Genomic DNA, 26,640 nt, shown 5'->3' with positions numbered 1-26,640 from the left:
TGAAAACATGGAGACATATTTATTTCCGTATTTTTATTTTTTTATTTACTATTATAGCCAAATCAATGCAACTATTTTTTTTAAATATTTTATGCACAAAATAAAAATCCTATTAGGCAAAACATCAGCGACACATTCCATCCAAGACATCTCCAGTCAATACCTGAGCCTCCAGAGTGGCAAAACCAGCACGGAGCTCCTGAAGACCATCCTTCCATCGCTGCTGATGTCTCAGTAGGTCAACATTCATCAGTGTCACGACCTAAAAAATGTACCCACAGATACGGAGAAGAACAAAGAGAATAGTAAGACTTTTGCTACTTATTCCAATTTGAGTAGGGAAGTGTTGTTGCAAAGAAGTGTACTAAAGGCCAAAAATTTAAATACTGTGTCTCTGCTAGCACCTTCTCAATGAAGTCAGTGTGCCATTTTCGTAACTTCCTGTTTTCGGTGGAGAGTTTTTCAGCAGCAGCCTGCAGCTTGTTAATGTAGACTTCTAACTCTTTGGGGTTGTCCCAGGTGATCTGCAGCTTACTTCCTGTTTTCTTTGACTGAGAACGAGGATTCTTACAAAGACAAGCAGACCGATTATCTCCAGGTCAAGACACAAAATCGAATCCAGGCAAATTTTCAAGGTGAACAAAGTTCCAAGGATCATGCATTTTTCTTTATATACATATATATATATATATATATATACATATATATATATATACATATATATATATATATATATATATATATATATATATATATATATATATATATATATATATATACATACATATATATATATATATATATATATATATATATATATATATATATATATATATATATATATATATATATATATATATATATATATATATATATATATATATATATATATATGTATTAGGTACTGGCAACTCATCAACTTTGACTCTTATAACATTACACATAGAAAAAAAATCAATACAATTAGTATTATAAAACAATCATTTCAAACGTGTGCTGTACCTTAATGACATGCTCAAAGGCCAGGGCAAGATTTAGCATCATAGGTCTCTGAGAGGGAATCATCTGCTGGTCAATGGTGTTGTAGAAATGAGCAACCTATGAAAACAGTAATATGTAACAATACGAGCATAAAAAAAGCAATAGATATACATACAGATATACACAGATATACCCTGGCTACTACATTAGGAATACATGCTCAACTGCTCTTTAAAAAAATATCTAATCAACCAATCACATGGCACCAACTCAATGAATTTAGTCTAAGTCTGAATCTGAGCGTTTCAGAAACTGCTGATCTGCTGGGATTTTCCTTCACAACTATCTCTAGGGTTTACAGAGACTGGTCTAAAAAAGAGAAAACACCAGCAAGCAAACTAAAAAGGCCTTGTTGATGATAGCGGTCAGAGGAGAATGGTCAGACTAATTCAGGAAGGCAACAGGAACTCAAATAACTATTTGTTACCACCAAGGTATGCAGAAGAGTATCTCTGAACACAAATCACACCAAACCTTATTGCTATATTGGGCTTTACTAACAGAAGAGCATTCTGCATGCAATTCCTGTCAGGTAGTAGCAGGAAATTGAAACTAAAATTCTCATGGGTTCAACAAGACTGGACAATAGAAGATGAGAAAAAGCATTCCCTGGTCTGATGAATCTCAATTTCTGCTGCAACATCCAGATGACAGAGTCAGTATTTGGTGTAAACAACATGAAAACATGGCTCTATCCTGCTTTATGTAAGTGGTTCAGGCCGGTGGTGCTGGTGTAGTGGTGTGATGGTCTGAAGGACATGTTCTTGCCACACTTAGGCCCCATATTAAATACTGATCATCATTTAAATGCCACAGCCGGTTCTGCCAGAGGTTTTTTCCTATTAAAAGGGAATTCTTCCTTCCCACTGTCACCAAAGTGCTTGCTCATTTGGGGTCACCTGATTGTTGTGGGGGTTTTTTGTACCTTACAACATAAAGTGCCTTGAGACAACTGCTGTTGTGATTTGGCACTTTATAAACTGTACTCAAATGGCCTCCACAATTACCAGATCTCAATCCAACAGAGCACCTTTTTTGGGCAATGGGCAAACTCAGGATGTAACTCAGGACTTCCTGCGCGTAACAACTGAAGTGGCAACTGAATGTATATAAATAAATTAGGAAAGAAAAAATATTGCATGTCTTAGCTTCTGCTCTCACCTGTTTTAGGACAATGGCTTGTCTGTAGAATTTATCTGCAGTATTAGCAGCCTGTTGTATCTTGGCTGGGATGGGAAAGCCCAAGGCAGAGAGCTGCCTGACCTCCCTGAGCAGACTGACTAGTCTGTCTGAGTACTGAATCTTGAGTCTGCCATCATCATGGTCCAGCTCCATCACACGGTTACTGGCCTGAAGACTATACAGGGTGTGAGAATAGAGAAGTGCAAAATGTAACATCCATTCAAGCCAATATTTGTTCCACTCTGGGTATTTTAAATGATTAAATAAAAAATACAAAAAAAACAGCATACAATTGCAAAATGATTTAATAATACTGTAGAATTGCATGCCTCTTTCAAACTTGTATATTAATGACCAACATACTCTGCTGTGATGCTTCAATTGAAGATTTTCTTTACACTGTCATTTCTAGGATTTTGTAACCTAAGGTCGAAATATTACAGACCTGATCCCTGATTTTGGGTCAGTCAGCTCAGAAAGTATATCTCTTGACCAGTCCTCAAACTGCTCTTGTTCATAGGCCCTCAGAATCTCCAGCAGGTCATCACAGAAATGCAGGAACCCTTTGAACCCAGAGAGATCGGAAAGCAGAGCCTCGGCTATGCGGACAGAGTCTTCCACCTATTGTAAGAATGAAAGACATGAAAATAAAATAAATTTTCTTTTGACTGTCACAGAAATTATTTTGTATTTGACATATTAGAAACAAAAAAACCTGCAAATGTAACAGTTGTTTTATAGCACTGTACAAAAGTCTTGAGCACTCTACATTTATTTATATCTTGCTTTCAAGAATGAGACTGTCTTAAAATTTTTTAAAGTGGTCTTGAGCAATTGTTCTTCAGGTTTTCTGAAGTTTTTCCAAAGTTTTTCTTTAAACATTAGCTGCTTTTTCACTCATTTTCAGTCCACTCCTTGTACCTGACCATTTTCAAAGGTTTTTTTTATGTTTTTAAGCTCCTAACACTGACCTATGACTTATTCCAGCATAAAAAAGGCACCTAACTAAATATATAAGCCAGCATTGTGTCTACATATGGGAGAAAACTTTATTTGCTATCTTTGGGCATTTTGAGGAAACTGGGCAATTTGAGGACTTGAATATTTTAGGAAATTCAAGAAGTTAAGGCCTAAAATTATCTACAGCACATCAACAGTATCTGAAAGTCTTGTCTTTAACAAATACGAAAAAATCCAGCAAAGAGCTGACACAGGAACTGAGATATGCATCTGGACTATCAAATGACCCAAATGACTTCTGAAGGCTCATCAGAAACGGTTTCAGTGAAAGGGTGGCTGTCAAAAGGCCATTCTTAAGGCAGGGGAACAGGGAGAAACAGCCGAAATATGCCTCATTACACAAAATTAGACTGAAAATCAGTGGCAGGTCTTATGGAGCAATTAATGCAAATTTGAAAATGCGGCTTCACATTGCTTTTCATTGTCATCAGTATGTAAGGAGGAGGTCAGGAGGTAGGTACAGCAGTAAGTGTCTACAGTAATCTGTAAAAAAACAGTGGAGGCAGCATTTCATCCAGCGAGGTTGAAAATTTTGACTGAACTATGAATGCAGAAAAGTAAATGAACAAGAAATTGTTCATCATTAAAGCAAAAGTAAGTGGTACATCACCAGCTTAAACACAGTACCTCATGTAAATCTTACATTTTGTTGGCATTTACAGTGTAGGGCCATAAAAGTTCCAGTAGCAATAATTTTTGACATTAATGTCCTGTCATAACAATAAAGCTGACCAAGAGTTTTTTTTAATGTCAGATAAATCTATGAGCTGCCACTGGCAGCCTGGGTTGCTGTGGAGAAGCCTGGGTTTGGTGCTATTTGGCCAGTAAGGTAGGGTTAGGAGAGGTGTGCTCGCATGTTGGTGCCATACTCTACAACGCCATTCTGGCAGCTGTAAATAAACCAGTCACCTTGTGTAGGAGCTGTCGCACCCAAACTATTTTGTTGACCACCTCAGGGAGGTTTCGGCCAATAAGGGGGCCAGACTTGTCACCAGGACTTCCATGGCAGCGAGTCTCAAAGTCAGTCTTCAGACCTGAGAAAACCAACAGAGTAGAGGGGGGTCAGAAATCAGAAGTGACAATTTATTATCACCTAGTTTCCCAAAAGAGAAAAGACATATTAGACATATTTTTTAACATATTCCACTCAACTAATACCAGCATTCCTAGACACTTACCATACTGCTCTCAGGACATTCACTCTAACATCTATAGAATTTTATTGCCCTATTCAAACAAAATCATTTCTAAATTTCTTTCTCCCAGCCTTACACAATAAAATCAGCTGTTATGGACAATAACAATGTTAAAACAACATTAATTCAGCATTCAATGTCACATAAATATACAGCATGCATGAATAAACAGGATTTATTCAAGGTGTTTGTATTATCCTCCAGTGTTTAGACAAATCACTCTAAAGTCAAAAACCGAGAAAGTGTGTGTGTGTGTGTGTATATATATATACACATACATATATATATATATATATATATATGTATGTGTATATATATATATATATACACATACATATATATATATATATATATATATATACATATATATATATACATACATATATATACATATATATATATATATATATATATATATATATATACATACATATATATACATATATATATATACATACATATATATATATACATATATATATATATATATATATATATATATATATATATATATATATATATATATATATATATATATATATATATATATATATATATATATATACATATATATATATACATATACATATATATATATATATATATATATATATATATATATATATATATATATATGTGTGTGTGTGTGTGTGTGTGTGTGTGTGTGTGTGTGTGTGTGTGTGTACTATGTACCCTTGTTGTCGTCTAGTAATCTCGCCAGTAGGGTCTCTCTCTCTGACTGCAGTTCTTTGCTGATGGTGGGACGTCTTATTAGCTCCTTATGTTTCAGAAATACCTGTAATAGCTGGGAAATAAATACACACACAGGCAAATCCAGTAAGTTAACTCATCAGCGCACACCCACACAATATTTCACAATCTGAGCTGAAGTGTGATGTTTCACTACCTGTTGTGGGTTGTCCTGTACATCAGCTATATAGCTCTTCAGTCTGCCAGCAACCTCCTGCTCTGATGGAGCCATTAGACGCTCAAACTGAGCCACTGCTGCTCTCCAAAGAGGCTATAAAAACACACAAAAATCAGAGTAAGCACTGATCGCTATTATTAATCCTCTGCACTTCATGATCACTGATGATGATCATTCCTTCTCTATCTCTCTATTCCTGTCTCTGTCATTTCCTTCATTGATCAGCTTCTCAAAGTACTCTTTTCATCTTCTTAACACACTCCTGTCACTTTCAAATACATTCACAGCTCTATCTTTAACCATCCTAACCTGCTGCACATCCTTTCAAGCCAATCTAAAGAAAGCCCCTTTTATCTTCCTTAGCACCCAGCCTTACATACAATTCACTATAAGCTTTTTCATTTACCTGTCTACTATTCTTCTTCTTCTTGACAATCCCAATTTTTCTAGGATCTCTACTTCCTGCGGAAGCTGAGAAAAGCCCATCTCCCACCATCCATTCTCACCACCTTCTACAGAGGGACTATTGAGAGCATCCTGAGCAGCTGCATCACTGTCTAGTATGATAACTGCACCATATTGGATCGCAATACCCTACAACGGATAGTGAGAACAGCTGAAAAGATCATTGAAGCCTCTCTTCCCTCCATCACAGACACTTATCGTAAGCGCTGCATCTGCAAAGCCACCAGCATTGTGGACCCCACACACCCGTCACATACACTTTTCACCCTGCTGCCTTTTGGCAACAGGTACCGTAGCATTCAGGCCCTCACTGCCAGACTGCGAAACAGTTTCTTCCCCCAGGCTGTCAGACTCCTGAACACTCAGTGACTGGACTGACACACACGCATACCTTCATACACATCACTACCAATCACTTATCTGCAGAATCTCATACACACACGCACACCTTCACACACCAAGTGACTTTTTGCACAATACTTAATCTTTTGCACATTTCTATTGCACTGTTGTGTCTGCATCATCCTGTTCTGTTTGGTGTTGGACTGTCTTTGTTTTGGGGGGTTTTTGTAATTTATGCACATTGCACTTTATGTAATCCTCTGTTGATTGTCTGTTATATGTCATATGTAGCACCATGGTCTTGGAGGAACGTTGTCTCGTTTCACTGTGTATTGTACCACTGCACATGGCTGGAATGACAATAAAGCCACTTGACCTGACTTTTGTTGGACAGCCTCTTTCTTTGAATACTTTCCTGTGCTTCCTCATTCCACCACCTAGTGTCTTTATCTTCCTTCATTGGTTCTGAACACACTAAATATCTTCCTGGAATTTGGTTTCTATCACCAGTTCAGCTGTACTTTCCCAGCCATCTGGTAGCACGTCTCTGCCACACAGAGCCTATTCAGTGGTAAATGTGGTTTAAACTGTGATTCTTCAGAAGTGATAAATACCAATGATACACTGAAACTGCTACCACCCGGTCTACCACAATCAACAACAGTTGCATACAGATGACAGAAACAAGATACACACACACATGAAGTTCTCTATATCTAACCTCTGTATAAGGGTTGTAATGCAGAGGGTTGAGCCCAGAGAATGGTTCGAAAACACGATCTACAGTCAGAGCCTGTTGCTTCGCTCCTGGTAGCAAACACAGCAGCTTCTCATGAACCACACGTAGAGTCACAACCTGGAAAACATAAACAGAAAAGTGTACAGTGTGCCCATCAGTGTCCAATATCCATTCTCACAAGAGTCACAAGAGTCAACAATATGACTTGTGACTTCTTAGTGTAGAGTAACAAACATCCATGTTCCATCCATGGAAAACAGGGCAGATAAAATATAGTTGTCAGAAAAAAGAAGAAGAAATAAGCATCTGTGTGTATGTGATAGTGGCTTTATGTGTTTCAATTAATAAAACCTTTCTGAAATTAAAAAAAAATAAAATTAAATACTCTATTTAATAACAGGTCTTCTTTATAAGAGACTGACAACTTATGAAATGACAAAACTTAGGCCTGACTGTATTTTAACAAGAGCTCCAAAGCAATTTTTTCTATTTATCTATTTATTTTAAGGGCCAATCTCTTTTACTGGCCTTATATTACACTTTGTGTTCTGTTCTTCAGTAGAAAACATGCAAGGGAAAATTCCACTTAAATGTGACGTCTGAAAAAGTAGCAAGAAGGAAACTGATTATTAAAAGTGTGTCTGGAAGTTTCATTTAATCGCTGTATTCAAAGCAAACAACAAAGAGGTTGTGCAAGAACAAGCAAAACAAAACAAAAATTCTGCTTGTTCTAGTTAAAGTAAACAGGAAGTGTTCTGGAACAGAGCCACAGTTTACTTCATTCAATCTGTTTGCGAGGCATTGCAGGGTTTCCGGGGAGTGTTTGTTTCCCTTCCAGGGGTGGGGGGCATGTCTCTTCCACATCTGAGGAAAAAATAACAAAAATAATTTAACAGGTTTCCGGGACTGAACACAAATCATCTTCATCTGGCTTTTAATTCACAAAATGAAGAAACAGTATCTGTCAAATTTTACACACTATTTCCAGCTTGAAGAAAATATATTTCTTACACCATACAGTACATTTGGAGAGTATTCACAGCGCTTCACTTGTTCCATATTTTGTCACGTTACATCATTATTTTAAAACTGATTAAGTTCAGTTTTCACCTGAAGATTTCACAGACAATACCCCATAATGACAAAGTGAAAAAAGTTTCTGTGAAATTTTAGCTGATTTATTAAAAATGTGTAACGTGACAAAATGTAGAACAAGTGAAGCCCTGTGAATATTTTCCAAATGCACTGTTATTTTTTCTCATTTTCTGAAGCTTCCCATACCTGTCCAGTCAAATGCTCACAGGCTACAACCCACTGTTCACAGATGGCAAAACCCGTTCTCAGGTTCTCTCTCACTAATACAAATGGTTCCTCAAAGATTTTAAGACCACTCAGCTTCCTCTGGACAAATCTCCCCAGGGCCCCGCCTTGTACAGGTAGATATAAAGAAATGCAAAAAGAAGATTAAGAATACAGTTGCTACATACATATGCATATTAAAGAAACCCCAACAATTTAAAAAAGATTTCACAGGGTCATAACAGGTATATTTGGCAACATATTATCCAAAACCCAGAGGCCTCGATAGTACGTCAGTGCAATCTAAAGCATGTAAGCATTTTATTTTTGGCATAAAGTACGTAATTGCAGTGCGTAGCAAGTACAAAAAAGGACATTTGTTTCAGTTCCCAAAATATGGCCAATTATTACTTTGTAATATAAGGAGTAAGTAAGTACTGTCATTGGCAAATATTTTCTCTCATTTCCCTTTTTTGGTTTGTGTGTGTCTGAGAGTCCTACCGATGACATCCATGAGGCGGACCATGCGTGTCTCTGGGTAAGGGTCATAATCAGTCTGCCTCCAAATTTCATCCAGAGCATCCCTGCTCTGTTCCACCAGATCCATAACATCAGACATAGACAGGCTATCGAGACCATCGTATTCCTGGTGGCAACACAAAGAGACCAGTCATCATTTTTAGTTTCCTCCCGGTGTGTTAACAGCTATGTAATAGTAACAAAATACTGCTGAAAACAGCACTTATACAGTGCTAAGCTTTAAAGATTTTAAATGTCTAAATTTGTCATATTGTAAATAACATTGCTTTACCAGCTTATTTATAGAATTATTGCTTAGTACAGTAACAGAATACAGTTCTCATCTCATAGTTTAATTACCTTCCCCCCGTGTACAAAAACTATATTTAGCATCATATAAATGTATTAATTTTTATTTGAATTCATTTTTTAAATGAGTAAGTCTTGATACATGCATTCATACCTTTTGTATTGGTTTGAAGTGCTCAGTGAAATGTTGAGCTCTTTCTCTCAAACTACTCTTCTCTGCAGACTCCGAGAGATCTGCCCAGTACTGGAACTCATCGCTGGGAGTCAGGATGCCTGCAGAGTGTAAGAAATATGATGTACAATGTCTAAAAGTCATAACGTAATCAGTGATATACAAAATGATATACACATACTCACAAGATGTTTTACCACTCATAATGCATATGATTACATCGCTCCAAAATCCAACAATTTAAAAAACTATCATAACCATTCTGTAGACATTAACACCCTTTCTGCTAAAATATACTCTACAAACAATATGTGCGCATACCCACGACATCTTCCTCTGTGCGACCCTTCTTGGCAGAAGGTTGTGTCCCAGACTGGCGAACTACTAAACCCAGACCCAGCTCCAGCTCACTCAGGAGGCCAGCCAGTTTAGGGTCAAATGCAGAACGCCAACGCTCATCCTTGAGAGAACAAAAGGAAAGTTTAAAAAAAAAAAAAAACTTTCTTTCTTAGTCTAACTACAGATAAAGATTTTTCATGTAACATATCTGGAACCCCTCAATGCACAGGGACAGACTCACCTTTAGCAATACAGGTGCGAAAACCTGTCTGACAGCCTGATAGAGGGTGTTAATGGGAGACTCCAGCATGGATGAAACCAGAAGGCTGTGATGAAGGTTATCTTCTGTGATCACTGTGGGACACAGCTTGAAGAACACCAGCACATTCTCTCTAGTCTCCCCCACAGCTTCAATCTGTGTCAAAGGATGGAGTTGTTTTTTTTTTATTAAAAAGGCACTACACCGTCAAGTCAACACATGGAAGGTAACTGTACAGAACGTCAAATAACATTTTGTTATTTGCCCCTCCAATTAGCACCTCTGTGTCAGAGACCACAGTTCAGAGCCAGAAAAAGGTGCCCACCCTAGGTCGGAAATTAGTTTCTGCCTCAAGTGGAGAAGTTCAAGTATATCGGATGTTGTTCACAAGTGAGGGGAGAGTGGACCAGGAGACTGACAGGCAGACTGGTGTGGTGTTGGCAGTGAGCAGACATTATACTGGTGGGCTGTGGTGAATCGAGAGCTGAGCATGAAAGGAAAGTTGTTGCTTTACAGCTTTCCCTTTTATATAGGGACCAAAGTCTAACATCGCTACTTCTGCTGCCTCTTTGATGAACACCCAGATAAGTTGGAGAAAGTGAATCATGTATAAAAAAAAAAAAAATTAATTTCTTTGTTAAGTTGATATTTAGAGATACAAATATTAATTGCATTAATATAATTATTGATAATTTGTTTTTAAATATGGATTAGATTGAAAAATGGTATAGATTTAAACACTGCATCAGTTCAACAACTATCGATGTGTAATATGACCCTTAAGACAAATGGTTTTGCATTTTAATAACTTTTTTTTTAGAAGAAAACTTACCTTATTTGATAAGCGAAGGTCATTGTCATGTCTGCTGACAGATAAGACAAATTCATTTCCATCATCTAAGAAGTTATTGAGCTCTGGGCTGTCAGTCAGTGATGATGATGGCTTTAATCCATAGAAGTTTCCAGTTGTGGTCAGAATAAACTTCTTGCGGGCATCATCTGAACCATGTGGCATCTTTCTGCTGGAACTAAAATACTGGCAGTGAGAAAGCAAACACATCCAAATATAGGGATAAATAATTGTAAAGGAATACGTCTTTAAAGAGTAAACACAATTTTATTGCTTATCAAGCATAGATCTTGAGACTAAATAAAAAAATAACAATAATTAAAAATAACCATAACGAGCGGCTTTGATATACATGGTTATTCAGGATAATCTCGCCTTTTTGCTGTTTTATCCAGCAAGAAATATGCCTTAATATCAAATACTATCAAACTAAAGACGTTAAATTTCTATTTGAACAGCCTACCGTTGGTAAACCCACGAAATCTTTTACATTCACTGGTTCAGTGTCCAGCTAGAGGTTATTGGGTAGTATTTAGAGTCGCTGAACTGACCCAGTGCTGACATCCCTGCTAAATTAGTAGCTGTTATCTTTGTGTTTGCGCTGAAACATCGTTAGCACATCAAACCACTAGCTTTTTTCGTTTTGTTTAAAATCAGACTTATGCCTGGAAAGCAGCAGTACCAGGTTGTGGCAAAGGAATGGCCACGGGCAGAGTAAACCATCAGCTAATAGCTAACACTAGCTTTGCCTGTGTACATTAAAGTGCAGTGCATCAGTTCGCTGGCTCACTTTCGGCGTACAGTCAAGCTACAGAATATCTGGTTTCATACCGTTATGTCTCCAAAAGAAACCAAACTCCGAAAGCTTCTGAATGCTTAATCCATGGTTTGAAGTTTTAGCAAAATTGCCCCTTTCTGTCTGTAAGGGAGTTCGCCAATGCTAGTGTCGTTGCCAGGTAACAACGACGAGCTTTTGTATCACGTGACACAGCTATTCCTACGTAGTTTTTATGCGGCATTTACGTATGCGGCCACATTAAATTAGATGTTTGTTTTGCTTTGTTTTACCACATAGAAATGTTAGAATGCAATAGTATTTATTGCCTTGTTACTTTAATAGTAGAGTAGTATATGCTTGCGATTCGGCTACTGTTTCAACGGCGACATTCCGGAAGCTACGCAAGCAAATTTAGATTTTCAAACTAAAAGATCACGATACAGTTTGTAAAACACTCGTAGTCTTATCAATCCGTGCAGCGAACTGAGCGAAACCGCGACGGCAGCTTCAAAGACAACAAAGCAGTGTAGTCCAGGAGTTAGCTGGAGATTTCAAAGCTCTTGTTATAGCGGACGTCGTCACAGTAGAAAAAGTGTAGGTTTTATATTAGCATTAGGAAATGGTAAGGTAGCCTATTATGAGCCAGTGTGAGTTGCAGAGGTAAGAAACCTTAAATAAGCATGCTTCTGTGTAAGAATAATGTTGCAAAGGATTCAAAACAATAATGAGGCGTTTATTAATCTTATTTAGTAAAGAAAGTGGGACAAATTGTAGACGTTAGGTGTATGCTGTTTCCCCCCTCCACGTTTGCTGTGTGCGCTTTCATTTTCACACAATTTAATTTAAGAACAATGTAAGTAAGCTGTGTTAACTGAATCAGTATTGTTTTATCTAATGTGGCTAGCTTCTTCTTTAAGACAAGGGTTCCCTGCCAGACATAAATTACTCATCCTAGACTGACCATTTTCGGTCTTGGATAAGGAACTCATACTTGTAAACATGGCAAAAACCACTTCAAAAATAGGGATTCCCTTCTGTAAGTAGTTTCGTTTCTTTCACTGACTCTGTGTTGATTCATTTGGCATTCATTTGACTGTGCTCATATCGCGTTGCGCATTTACATCGTGAATGAAGATATTGTTATATATGAAAGTAAATATGTTACAAAATTGCAACTTATCTTTAATGCTGAGAAGCTAGTAACACTGAAACACTGACAATCAAATCTGCGGTCACACATTTCTCAAATCACTGTCTAAAGCAATCTTTTCCGTTATACGAGTTCAAGTCAATTTTGTGTTCAGTCTTCAATCACTCAGTTACTAATACAGCAATTGCAGAGACCCTAAAGTGGGACTGATGAATCAGGGTGGCAAGAGAGGAACTGTGGTACTATATGAGGATGTCAAGAATGACAAAGAAATATGTGAGTGTGGTACAGGACATATATGAGGAAAGAGAGATAGTGGTGAGTGCCACAATATAAGTGACACATTGGTTTAAAGTGGGGATGGGACTACATCAAGGGCAGCTCTGAGCCCCTTCTTGTTTGTAGTAATGATGGACAGGTTGGCATACACTACCAGTCAAAAGTTTGGACACACCTTCTAATTTAATGGTTTTTCTTTATTTTCATGGCTATTTATATTATAGATTCTCACTAAAGGCATCAAAACTATGAATGAATGCATACTGAATTTTGTAGTAAACAAAAAAAGTGTGAAATAACTCAAAACATGTTTTATATTTTAGATTCTTCAAAACCGCCACCCTTTGCTTTGATTACAGCTTTGAGTACTGGCATTCTCTCGATGAGCTTCATGAGGTAGTCACCTGAAATGGTTTTCCAACAGTTTTGAGGAAGTTCCCAGAGATGCTGAGCACTTGTTGACCCTTTTGCCTTCACTCTGTGGTCCATCTCATCCCAAACTATCTCGATCAGGTTTAGGTTAGGTTACTGTGGAGGTCAGACTATCTGGCGCAGCACTCCATCATTCTCCTTCTTGGTCAAATAGCCCTTACACAGCCTGGTGTGTTTGGGGTCATTGTCCTGTTGAAAAATAAATGATGGTCCAACTAAACACAAAGCGGATGGGATGGCATGTTACTGCAGGATGCTGTGGTAGCCATGCTGGTTCAGTGTTCCTCAATTTTGAATAAATCCCCAACAGTGCTACCAGCAAAGCACCCCCACACCTGCTCCTCCATGCTTCATGGTGGGAACCATGCCTATAGAGATCATCTGTTCATCTTTTCTGCGTTGCACAAAGACACAGTGGATGGAACCAAAGATCTCAGATTTGGACTCATTAGATCACTTCTGCACAACACAAATGATGGTCCCAACCCCATTAAGAAGGCAAGAAATTCCACAAATGAACCCTGACAAGGCACACCTGTGAAGTGAAAACCATTTTAGATGACTACATCATGAAGCTCATTGAGAGAAGGGCAAGGGTTTGCAGTGCCGTCAACAAAGCAAAGGGTGGTTACTGTCAAGAATCTAAAATATAAGACATTTTTAGAGTTATCTTTTTTTTTCTTTGCTGCATAATTCCATATATCTTGCTTCATATATTATCTTCATTATCTGATATCGTCAGTATGCATTCTACAATGTAGAAAGTAGTAAAAATAAAGAAAAAAAACATTAAATGAGAAGGTGTGTCCAAACATTTGATTGGTAGTGTATGAGGTCAGATGAGATCAAGCAGGAGTCTCTGTGAACTATGATGTTTGCAGATGACATTGTTATACGTAGTGAGAATAGGGAGCAGGTGGAAGAGAACCTGGAGAGGGGGAGGCATGCGCTGGAGAGAAGACAAATGAAAGTCAGTAGAAGCAAGGCTGATTACATATATGTGAATGAGAGAGAGACAGGTGGAAAGGTGGATCAAAGTAGCAAAAGTAGATGAGTTTAAATACCTGGGGTCAGCCATCCAGTGCACAAGACGGGTGAAGAAGTGAGTGCAGACAGGGTGTGGCTGGAGATGAGTGTCAGGGGTGATTTGTGACAAAAAGATAGCAGCAAGAGTGAAAGGGAAGGTTTACAAGAGGGCAGTGAGACCTGCTGTGACGTTTGGTTTGGAGAGGTGGCACTTACAAAAAGACAAGAGGCAGAGCTGAAGGTGGCAGAATTGAAATTGTTTTTCATTTTCATTGTGAATGAACAGAATGTACAGGATTAGAAATGAGTATATCAGTGGGACAGCTCGGGCTGAGCGGTCTGGTTAGAGAGGCAAGGCTGAGATGGTTTGGACAGGTGCAGAGGAGGGAAAGTCGATATATTGGATAAAGGATGCTGAATATTGAGCTGCCAGGCAGGAGAAGAAAAAAAGAATGCCACATAAAAGATTCATGGATTCAGTGAAGGAGGACAAGGTTGGTGTGACAGACGAGGATGCTAGAGATGGGGTGAGATGGAATTAGATGATCTGACTTGGATTGGTAGACATGTGTAAATTGTGGTCATCATTTTTTTTAGGGAGTTTAAGCACATTTAAATGGCTTATACTGTTGCCATAAACATGCAGCCTTATGCAGGGACGCCTGTAAAATTATTTTAACAGAGATATTCAGCCTTTGCTTGGTGTGAGGGGAGTTTCACACATGGTACGAGCTGATTTGTTTAATGTCTTGTTTCAAATCTTAGAGCCTTTCCTCCCACATAGTGCTCATTGCCAGCACGTTTCTTTTTCACCAAGCAAATAAGACAAAGTTTCAAGGTAGTATGTAGAAGATCTTGATATGAAAATTGTAAGAAAAATTTTCATTGTTTTGTTTTCCCTTAGAAGCTCGTGCTTGATATCAACTTTTTAATATGTGGAAACGACTTCATCAGCTTTATACTTTATAGCTTCACATAAGTAGCTTTTGTTCCACAGTTATGTATTTTATGTGTATTAAATAATATTCTTTTTCATTAAAGGTTTGTCATCTAAATGTTAAATGAAAAGCATAAGGATGAGTCATCTACAAACAATACTGCAGTTTCTTAAATTCTCCCTGGATACATTAAAAAATTCCCACATTATCTGATAAATCTTTTCCACATTGTTTCGTTATTAAATCCGAGTATGTTTGCCAGGTGCAATGGAGAATTTTTTTCTCTAAATGGGTGTGTCAGTGACCTCATGGCCTCGTGAGAAATTGCCGGCCCATCTTGGGTATTCCCCCTATTCCTCACAGCTAGACACTCCCCCTTTTAACCGAGGCCACTCTAACCAACATGTTTTGAAAAGGTCAATGCAAAGGAAAACAGAACTTTTACAAGAAACATCCCAAATAATTTCGTATGAACAAAATTTTTATTGAGCTAAAGGTCACTTGAAGGGAAATGCTTTGTGTGTAAATCTTTATCATTTACATGTTAAATTAAACAATAACACTAGAAATGAGAAAATTGTCCACCTGGAAATGTCATATATAGAGAAATAATCAACTAATAATTGTGTCATCAGACACATTGTAATTATTTATCAAGAAAAACAAAAGAAGTTCTAGAAAAGTTGGCAAGAATTCAAAGAACATAATGTCAATGTGAAACACTTATTCAAAAAGATGTTATGAAAAATCAGAGGTGGGCGTGTACTGTACACTCACAGGTCACTGACTGTAATAAAATGTCAAAAGCCACAGAGAAAAATCCATGAAGTCCATAACTTGGCCACACAGAAAGCCACAGTCTTTGTGTTTGTGTGCGTTAACCAAGACTTCCCTCCAGTTTTAGCGAACGTCAAGTACATAGGTCTCCAAGTACATAGTCACATAGGTGGCACAATGAAACATTCACTGTAGTCTGTCAAACAAAGTTACACATGTTAGCTAAGATTCAAAATGAAAATCATAATGAATATTGCATGGTGTTTCATCTAAAGCCTTTTTTAAAAATGTGAATTTTTCTTGTGTTACAACAATAAAACTGGGGTGCTTGCTTATGTCTGTGTTACTGTGCAACCTGAAAGAAAATATCCTTTTCCTACATTTGGTGAAATTTGACTGAAGCGCATTGATGTTCCTGGCATGTAGTGGAGCAGATAAAGTTGATTCCAGAACATTACCTTAAAAGGGCTAATAAACTAAGGTTAACTTTGCTCTTTAGTTTCTTTATTTCTCATTTATACAGTCTGTTACCAGGAGAACTATTTGGGATTTCTTCAGAAGAATTTCTGTCACATGTTCAGATGAGCCAGAAATTGATGCATACGGAAGTGTTTTAGGCTGATTGTATTACCACATAAAAAAGCAGGCACGCACAGACACACACACACCCACACACACACACACAATCAAAATCTTCACAGCTGTGTAATTCTTTATAAGGCTTGTTGTTTTTGCCAAGTGAAAGAGGCAACGATTTGATTTAGATTTTCTAGTTATCGTTAACTACATTTTCAAAACAGTCAGTGATCATGCCTTTAGCCTTTATGCTAGTAACTAGCATATGAACTAGAAAAAGGAACTGAGATAATGTGGCTCCTCCTCCCCCCTCCGCCCCCCCTCAGCATACTAGACTAGTTGACGAGTCTACGCATTCATTTTAACACAGAGAGCACGGCAGCATGATGGTAAGTGTTTGCGTCATTTGAAGTTTGATAATGTCACATACTTAAACAGTGTTTGAATTGATTAGGGCTGCCATCATCGTTCATGCTTATGAGAGATGATAATAATAATGTGAGTCACTCAATAATGTAAGCTGCCGTGTAAACAATCGAGGCTATGTGAAAGTGACAGAGAAGCGGAGTGTGCAGGCATGTGTGTCAGGGTCTCGGTGTTTACATTGCTTTATTCTAGCTTGCCTCAGGAGCAGTGAACAAATTAACAGTTCGGTTGTAGCTTCAGCTGAATCCTTATACAAGTTAAAACTTTAAGTGTTCAACTGAAACTAATACTGAGATCACGGATACAACGGCAGAAATAGGCTTTCTTCGAAAGGACGGTGGCTTCTCCCTTAGAGATACGGTGAGGAGTTCAGCCGTCCGAGAGGGGCTCAAGGGTAGACCCAGGACAGAAACTCTCGGCTGGCCTGGGAACGCCCCGGTGTTCTCCCGGATAAGCTGGAGGAGGTGGCTGGGGAAAGAGGGAGGTCTCGGCGTCCTTCTTAGGGCTGCTGCCCCCGCGACCTGTCCCCCGGAAAAGCGAAAGATAGGTGGATAGCTGGATGGATGGAAAAGAACAAAAATGGCATGGGAAAGTAGAAACTGCATCCAGGACAGAAAAAATATACTGCTAATACAACTCTTTGTAACCAGCTGCACAGACAGCATGCCTATTGCAAAGCTAGCAAAGAACCGAGAAGGGTTTTTATAGCTAATTGAAATGGATGGCTGTATAGAGGGATGAACATTTTTTCAGCACGACTGAATGTCTGTGTGACTGTACAACCTTTCTAGGAAAACGACTTCAGTATGAAATAGTGTGTCCACCATGCATGACACAATTGTGAGTTGAACCCAAATAATTATGAGAATGAGAAAGGAAAGAGAAAGTAAATGTTGTGTTTTGTCTATCACTGGGATCAGTATTAGAAGACAAACAGAGCCACTCCACAGAATTCTTTACAGTCTGGCTTGTTGTTTAGTATCATTTAGATTAAAAAAAATCTAAAAAGAAGAAGATGAGTCATGAAACTCCATTTGGATGAATTCAGCTGATTGTGTGAACCAGGTGTGATGTTTTAATTTGTAAGACAAAAGGGATTTAGAGGTGGGTATGTGTATATGAGAATAGCTCAGCAGAATGAGTGTTCTCTCAAATCATTACGTCAGGGGAATTCTCATGTACTGCAAAGCCTTGCTGATTAATGCTGTTCAGTTTGCGCGGCAGTATAGTGATAAAGCAGAAGTTGCAAACACAATAATGAAACAAGGGAAACAAAATACATTCACAGATTGATTTGCAAAACAGAATCAGAAATGCTATTTTTAAATATACTTGTAAGTACTGTAATTTGCATTAGAGTTTGGAGGTGTGCCCTGTTTTTGTAACCTCAAAGATCTGTAAATTATTTTATGTAACATTATATCAAACAAAATGCTCTTCACAGCTTACTCTCACATGTCTCATTGGGGAAATGTAACCACCCTCCTCCAATGGCCACATCAGAGTTGGATAAAATTGTCACTTAATCTGAGTCCTTGATAAAAAAAGAAATCCATCTGCATCAGTATCACTTCCACAGTTCATTTTGTATCAGTATTCCTGAAACTAAATACACCATGCAGTTACTTGACCTTTGGGATTTCCCTCTGTTTTTGTTTCAACTTATGACAGTCGCTGCTGCTAAATGGCCACTCATGAAGGGTAGGGGTGTTTCCACTGGTCAGCCTCTTTAAAACACCTTCACTTCAGATACTTACTGACAATGTAGATAAGCATATGTGATTTTTTTTTTTTTTTGCTTTATCCTATTAGACCATATCCTACAACTGAAACAATCCCAATTTGATTTTCCAATTGGGAATTTCCTGAGATTTCTGGTCACTGCCAGCAAAGTCGCATAAAAAAAGATCACTTCCTCATGAATAGTTTTAGAAACAATTTCAAGTGAAACTAGTTTATCAAAAACAAATAAAGTCTTTGCTTCCTGTTGGAGGAAATAAACTGATCTATTTGTTTATTATATTTCATTTTTTATTTTTCCAAATTTATATAACACAGGGGAGGATCTGTAATAAGCTATGTGCTTATGTGGTTAGCATTTGGCTTCTATGATACCAAACACATAGTAAAAGAAAACTAGTTGTTTTCTCCTAGCAGGTACAGGAATACACCCTTTTAGAACAAGCCCTCTCTTATACTGACTGGGACTTTCCTTTTGCTTCTTGTATACTGAAAACCATTTGGGTGTGTTCTTTCAGGATGAGACAGCCTGTTTTCCCCCAAAACATGACTGTAAAGAGCCAGTCAAATGTTTCAAATAAGATTCTAGTTCATTGAAAGGATAGGACTGGGTGGGTTTCGGGGCTGGGTGTTTGATATCGCCCTTGTGTAGCATTAATGATATTTTAAGACAAAACAATCATTCTCCTGACAAATGACAAATGTAAATGGTGAGAAATCACTGCATGCAAGTTATTTTTGAGTGTTCAGGTGTACATGTGCCACTTGATGGCATTTCACGCTACATTGTTATGAATCAGAACAAAAGATGATCATTTCACTTCAGTGATTAACCAGTTTGTCTTTCTAACAGGCGTCCACCTGGAGCCGGTATCATTTTCTGTAAGTAATGCTCCGATTTCCTATTCATTCCTATCATGATTTCAGCACAAGACAGCGTGTGGTTAGGGCACTTTTGATATTTTAACACCCAGTCACATGTTCCTGTTATTAACTGTTGCTATGATACATATCCATGTGCCACTGTTGTGACTGGACTTGTAAGACTTACAGTAAGTAAGGCCCAAAAAGATTACTAGGAAGTAACTACAAACATGCTTTAATTTTGGAATGTAATTTTCTGGTGTTCTAATTTTAAAAGCAGTTTCCTCCTATATATCTCCTGTTACTTAAATATTATATTATTAATTATTTATATTAGCTAGTTATGGACATCAACGTAAGGTTAATGTGAAAGCTTGTGACATGAGTTTGTAGCCTTCCCACTGATCTCATGTGTGCGCATGTGTTGTTACTTGAACTGAAAAGAGAAGTGATCATTTTAGCTTTAAGAAGTTGGTGACAGAAGAGAGCAAATCTGGCCCAAGTTCATTATCTGTGTTTTACGATCATTGCTTGGCTACAGATGTTGTTTACTGAACTGTCTCAGTTATTTCCTGGTTGTTTTTACCGTAAGCTATCTCAGCTATCTTTAGGCACTGTTGCAAAAAAAAAAAGTGTGTGTGATTCTTTATCTCTGCGTGTCACTTTAATGATTCACCATTACTTAGACAATTATGTAAATTTTTCTTTTTCTGTGTTCCTAGAACTCAAAGGTTTTCCCTTGATCTGCTGCTATCTCTAGTTCTGACGCTGACTTGGCCCTTCACTGTCACAGGTGAGCAGTTCTGCCAGCAGCACTCGTTCATTGTGGTTAAACACAGAAACCAGTTGTTTATTACATGAATAAGAATGTGTGATATGACAGTATTATGCTTGGTTGCACATCACTAGCTAAGGAAAGAAAGCAAAACGTGTGTTCACCCAACTCAGATTTACATAACTTTAATTTTTTCTTAGTTTGATGGAGTAGTCTTATGAAGAAGTTAAACTTTTTAGGAGATTCCCTTTCTTTGTAAAAGGTGAATATGTAGATCAATGCTATTCGCACATCTTTGTAATGGATAGGAAGCTGCCATCCACATGACTGGACGAGCCATTACAGCAGCACCCTATGCTAACACAAGCTAAGCTAATGAGTTTTTGGTTTTAGCTTCAAATTTAGTGTACAAACACGAGTGTTGACTATTTCTTCTCATCTAACTCTTACCAAGAAAGCAAGTAACCCAGTTTTCCAAACTATTCTCTATGTCTTCCTTCAGAATATTATAGCTTTCCTGTCTTAGTCCCTTTAATGCCCCCAGTTCAGTTTCCAGCTACCAGTCCAGCCCAGAACTGCTGGAAAATGCAATTAGCAGAAAAATCTGAATATCTGGAAGCTAAAGCCAGAGATGTTTTCTTACGTGTTGGTAGATAATCAGTCAAAAACACTCACACTTCAAAACAAGAAAAACGAAATAGTTCTCTTCGTGTATTTTGCACCAAAAGGAAAGAGAAAAGAGCTTATGAAGAACTGAAATTAGCCTACCGCGTCATGCAGTGGAACTCTGCAGGAGCTTAAACAAAACCACATGGAAACACATGTCTGCCCTAAAATAGAAACTGTTTGCATTCATTTCTCCCTTTAGATATTTTCTTTAATAAAAGATATATGCCCTAAAATATCACCCCTGTTCCTTTTTTATTTATTTTTTCAGGAAGTCCTCTCTCAGGGCAGGTCGGTGGAAATGTGACTTTTCAGTGCCCTGTTGAAGAAAAGCCCGTTGACTTTCTTTACCTCCAAAGAGGCAACAACTTTGTTAATGGCTATTATGCATATAAAGAACTACCAACAAGATGGAACAACACAAAGCTTGATCGCAACACTTCATCTGTGTTCATGAATAACCTAAAGGTCTCACACAGTGGGGAATACACATGTCACATTCGGTACAGAAATGAGCAGCCTACTGACATCTCAATAACCCTCAGTGTTACAGGTATTTATGTGTTCAATTCATCTTATGAAGTTCATTTTTATATGACTGTCAGTGTGAATAGACCCTTAAGATGAAGCGTTACAATAGTGTAAAGTATGTGCATATTAATAATTAGCTTTAATAACAAAATAAACAGCTGTTTTCTTTGTTTTCTTTGTTTATATTCATATATATATATATATATATATATATATATATATATATATATATATATATATATATATACATATATATATATATATATATATATATATATATATACATATATGTATGTATATGTGTATGTGTATATATATATATATATATATATATATATATATATATATATATATATATATATATGCTGGTCCTTTTGTACATGTTGGAAACACCAGGCTGATATCACTTTCCCTGTGTCTTTCTTCTAGCAAAGTACAGCAGGCCTTTATTCAGTCCTCCAGTCTGCGACAAGGAAACCCAGGGTCAGAATTGCCAGACAACATGCACATCAAATAATGGATACCCAAAATCCAGAATCATAATTCAGGCTATAGTTACCAGCACTAATGATACCATCAGACAGACATGGGATCATGTGAGGTCCGTCCATTCCCAAAATTCAAGTACATTGCTGTATAACATTGCCACCACTGTGAGTTATAACTGCTCGAACGGGGAGATAAAGTTCAGCTGCTCCGTGGGTGACGTCACTTCGGATGAGTTCTCAGTCTGTGAGTAGCTTATTCATCTCAGAAAAGACAATTATTTCTTTATCAAAGTAGTTCCCACTATTAGCTACTGGACAAGTTTTGGGAAGTTTGAAAGCCAGTGGAAATCTCTTGGCATATATCCCCTTTATTGTTTTATTTCATAGCAACATCCTCTTATTCTGTCAGCATTTGTGTGGCTGACACAGAACAGTTTAGGTTGAGTTTTGGTGATTTTTGAGATTTTTAAAACTTATGTGAGGCTATTAGATTACATTTTTCAGCAAGACGAATGAAAGTGACTGAATAGCAAAGCATTTCCTGCAGAATCAAACTCAAATTATTGCTGAGACTGACGTGATAAAATTACGTGCTGTATTTATTCTTAAACTGAGGTATTATGGAAATGTAAAATTTGTTTGAGCCTACTATATGTTTATTAATACAACAACAGAGTGGGTGCGTGGGGGAAGTTCCAGGTTTTTTAGAGCTTTGCAGTATTACTATACGTCATGTTTTGACATATTAAATTATAATGTTCCCTTTTCTTTCCTGATCAGTTGCTTGGTGGTTTTTAATTTACCTTCATGTTAAAATAGTGAAGCTGTGACACTGTGAATACATTGTGGTTGCTGGGTTGATAACATCACAATATCAGCACTGACAGCAGTAGTAGTGTAGTATTACTGCTGTGCCCAATGTAAAAAGAAAGATTAACAAGTCTTTTCTGCATATGCTAAGAGTGTGCTATAAAGGTTTTCCAGAATTAAGAATCATACAGTTTAAATGTCAGTAATTAAAGCAGATGAATTACAGTAGAACAGAGAGTGGCTAAATGAACAGTGTGGTGGGGTTTGTACTTATGTTAGTTCTGTGAAATGAATTCAGTTTAATTCAGACTTAAGGAAAACGTTTAAGTTAAAACATTCGGCAGTTCATTGTCATGAAATCTAAATAGTTAAACTTGACCTTTAAGTTCCCCAGCATGGAAAAATAAATGCAGACATGCCTTATTTTTAGTTCAGTTCACTTTTTTTGTGTTAGTTCTTCAGGGTAATTAAATATAATAACTCTTTTTTTCTGTATTTCATAATATTTGTCATGTGGGGTTCTTTGTAATAATCTTGATTCTGATATGCATTTGTTCTCATTGATAGGTGCTCATCAGGAACAACACAGCCCTGATATAGTAATTGTGATAGCCATTTGTATACTGGTGGTGGTCATGATTGCAGGTGTTTTGTGCTGGAGAAGACGGACAGGTGAGCACAGAGTTTGCACACATGTGTAAAACTGCAGGGACATGAAAATGAGAGAATGAATAACTCAAAATGTGCAGAAACTCATGGCAGGCTCTGTGTTGTTTTTCAGGAGGCACTATGAGGCTAGAGAGAGTAAATACAAATGAGGCGTAAGTAAGTGTTTAATTGTCTATAATAGTGTAGTCATAATACTTTGATTACACAGTAATCTGTGTCACTTTACATAGAAATCAAAATTGTACTTTTGATTTCTGCTTGTAGATTAGAACAGATAGTGCTTTTGCTTTCCTTGTTCTTTCCTTCTGCCTAATTATTTCATTCTGTGTTTTATTTAATCCAGGGTGGAAATATCACTTTGTGAAAAAAATGGAGAAAAAGAAGCTGCTTGAGGGGTGAACCAGTGAAGGACAACATTAAATCCATGTTCAAGGATCTAGAGCGACAGTTATCGTCTCCTCTGTGTCAATTACACACTGTGATCAACTGGTTCCACACAAAATAGGAATAACATCACCGGCCTCGCCACGAGTGAGTGACCCATCACCAGGAACTGCATGCTATTAACATTTCATGCTCGACACTTGTGACTTTTAGCGTTTGAGGAAGTATCATATCTTGTTCTTTTACTGGTGAAACAAAGTGCGTCACTAAAATGAGAATGGCTGACTTCACTATGTAAAAGCAAAAAAACAGAGACTTTATCAGCGGTGTGCGGTTAGGTTGTTGTTGAATACTGGAAAACTGTGACAGAAATACCTCCTGACGCCGTGTGACGATAGACGAAAAACAAGAAGTTAGAGGAATTATGCATATGTGTGTTTGTATTTGTATACTATGTATATGTGTACTTTGTTGTTACACCAACCACTGCGGGAAGAACCTGGCACACTCGCTACAATGGTCACTTGTGGACTATGAGTCATTTAAAAAAAAAATACTGTCATTGCTGCACTTTAAAATCCCCTTCTGTACATTCCTTCTGTAGCCAATTTTTTATGTTTTTTTTCCCTAGATTTTTAAACAACAGTGTAAATACTATATATTTTTTTATTTTAATAAACAAAAAAGAAAAGTCCACAGTCATCTTAGTGTTGATTTTTTTTTTTTTGGTTTTGTTTATTTTTTTAATAGAATAGTACTACATTGGGGTCAGAAATAATAACTGACATGTACTGAAAAAATATGGATGAACAAAAGCTGGAATTCAGAACATTTTGTGCAGATTAACTTGTCAATTTTAAGCAAATTTTGTGTATTGTGCAGTAAGTTCCAGTATTTCCAGATTTCCTTGTAAGGTGCAATGTTGAATACAAGGGAAATGTGTTTTTTCTGTATTTTATTTAAATGGCCGTTAAACGTTCCCTAATGGGGGATATTGCGGTCTTCTCCACAATTCTGACGTTTTCTCAGGTGACTGTTCTCAGGTTATCACATGTAACCTTTTGTATGCTATTAAGCATAATATTTATTTCAGTCTAACTTTTACTTCCTTGAAGATATTTATCGGTAAAATGTTTGTGCTATTTACAGTTTTTGGTAAGAGGAGCCTGTCTGTTATTCCCCATTCCCTGGAATTACCAAAAATTCTCTAAAGGGTGTTTTCATTTCCTAAATTTTCATGAAACACTCTTGTTCGGTGCCTAAATTATCTTTTCTTTTTGTTTTTAGCGTTTCAAATTCTGTCTGTATCCCTTTTCAACCAATAAAAGTTGTGTAATTTGACTGAAGTTGTGGGAAGAGTTACACTCACGCTTCACTACACCACACGCAGCTTTAAACCTCCAAGTTCATCTTCAGCTGCAATGTAGTCAACCTGCCACTAGATGTAGTACGAGCACCACAAAATTGAGCTGACTCTTGCTCACGTATATGATTGTTTTTTCAGGTTTATGTGTACTAGTTCATTTGGAATGTTACTGAAATACCTCATGATCCCAAGCACACTTGTCTTAAGATTGTGAAACAAAGTTAACTTCCTTCTGCCTAAGAAGGAAACAGTGTAATTATAGCAGTGTCTCCACTTTCCTTCCCAGTACACGAAAGTTGTTGTAGAGTAGATTGGACATGCTATAAATAGGGTAATTCCCTCACTATTAAGTCTTTGAGAGAGGAGACGCAAGTGAATATGGTGTACACATCACACTGAACTGTCTTTTTGTATATACACCAAGTTTGTACCTACAGCACTGTGCAAAAGTTTTAGGCAGGTGGGGGGGGGGGGGGGGGGAATGCTGCAAACAAAGAACACTTTCAGAAATATAAAAGATTGTTTATTAGCCCCAAATGTATTCTGCAGCAGGATGACAACCCCAATCATACAGCCAAAGTCATTAAGAACTATCTTCAGCGTAAAGAAGAACAGGAAGTACTGGAAGTGATCGTGTGCCCCCCACAGTCGTGATCTAAACATCATCGAGTGTGTCTGGGATTACATGAAGAGACTGAAGGATGTGAGGAAGCCTACATCCACAGAAGATCAGTGGTTGCTGGTCATACCAAATACTGATTTGATTTAGATTTCTCTTTTGTTCATTCACTTCATTTTGTTGATTGATGAAAATAAACGATTAATACTGCCATTTTGAAAGCATTCTTTGTTTACATCATTTTTTCTCACCTGCCTAAAACTTTTACACAGTACTATATACTCAGCGGCCATTTTATAAGTTACACCTTGCTAGTACCACATTGGACCCCCTTGAGCCCTCAGGAATTCCTTAATTTTTGATGGCAAAGTTTCAGCAAAGTGCTCCAAACATTCCTCTGAGATTTTTGGTCTATTATGACATGGTAGCATCACACAGCTTCTGTAGCTTTATCAGATGCTATCTATGATGTGAATCTATCATCACACTGCCTGGAAGGTGCTCTATTTGTGATCTATTGACTATTGAAGTCATTTGAGTACAGTGAACTCACTGTCATCTTAAAGAAACCAGTTTGAGGTGATTCAGCTTTGTGCATTTTCTCCTGCTGGAGCAGACATCAGAAGGTGGATACGCTGTGGTTGTACATAAATACAGAAGGTCAGCAATGATTCTCAGTTGGGACT

The 26,640-nt window shown here is 37.5% G+C and overlaps 2 protein-coding genes across 5 annotated transcripts in view; one reads left to right on the top strand and one right to left on the bottom strand.

Annotated features, from left to right (window-relative positions):
- Nucleotides 1-11,596, bottom strand: part of dync2h1 (dynein cytoplasmic 2 heavy chain 1) — a 119,293-nt gene extending 107,697 nt beyond the window's left edge. For all 3 annotated transcript variants that reach the window (XR_010095479.2, XM_063492427.2, XM_063492428.2), the window contains exons 1-17: nt 11,492-11,596; nt 10,643-10,846; nt 9,793-9,966; nt 9,534-9,672; nt 9,195-9,313; nt 8,714-8,858; nt 8,195-8,340; nt 7,691-7,777; nt 6,896-7,030; nt 5,347-5,460; nt 5,133-5,244; nt 4,153-4,277; nt 2,669-2,844; nt 2,203-2,398; nt 1,003-1,098; nt 405-566; nt 164-262 (exon numbers count right to left, since the gene is read on the bottom strand). Coding sequence is in view for 2 of the 3 variants with exons in the window: in XM_063492427.2 (XP_063348497.1) it covers nt 164-262; nt 405-566; nt 1,003-1,098; nt 2,203-2,398; nt 2,669-2,844; nt 4,153-4,277; nt 5,133-5,244; nt 5,347-5,460; nt 6,896-7,030; nt 7,691-7,777; nt 8,195-8,340; nt 8,714-8,858; nt 9,195-9,313; nt 9,534-9,672; nt 9,793-9,966; nt 10,643-10,825 (2,208 nt within the window). In the remaining variant the exon portion in view is untranslated. The remainder of the gene's footprint in view (nt 1-163; nt 263-404; nt 567-1,002; nt 1,099-2,202; nt 2,399-2,668; nt 2,845-4,152; nt 4,278-5,132; nt 5,245-5,346; nt 5,461-6,895; nt 7,031-7,690; nt 7,778-8,194; nt 8,341-8,713; nt 8,859-9,194; nt 9,314-9,533; nt 9,673-9,792; nt 9,967-10,642; nt 10,847-11,491) is intronic.
- A 5,363-nt stretch (nt 11,597-16,959) lies between these two features.
- On the top strand, nt 16,960-25,796 carry LOC134641168 (CD276 antigen homolog). Of its 2 annotated transcripts, none has more exons than XM_063493424.1 (8): nt 16,960-17,005; nt 19,636-19,664; nt 20,369-20,439; nt 21,359-21,640; nt 22,048-22,350; nt 23,484-23,588; nt 23,698-23,737; nt 23,929-25,796. In XM_063493424.1, the coding sequence occupies exons 1-8, from the start codon at nt 17,000-17,002 to the stop codon at nt 23,975-23,977; spliced, it is 885 nt and encodes a 294-aa protein (XP_063349494.1). In that variant the 5' UTR covers nt 16,960-16,999; the 3' UTR covers nt 23,978-25,796. The 2 variants fall into 2 exon arrangements, with proteins under 2 accessions (XP_063349494.1, XP_063349495.1); XM_063493425.1 differs by having other exon boundaries at nt 23,698-23,741.
- The last annotated feature ends 844 nt before the right edge of the window (nt 25,797-26,640 follow it).

Source organism: Pelmatolapia mariae, linkage group LG14 (genome assembly GCF_036321145.2).
Source record: "Pelmatolapia mariae isolate MD_Pm_ZW linkage group LG14, Pm_UMD_F_2, whole genome shotgun sequence".
NCBI classification, from domain to species: Eukaryota; Metazoa; Chordata; class Actinopteri; order Cichliformes; family Cichlidae; genus Pelmatolapia; species Pelmatolapia mariae.
This window is presented reverse-complemented; position numbering and strand designations above follow the sequence as displayed.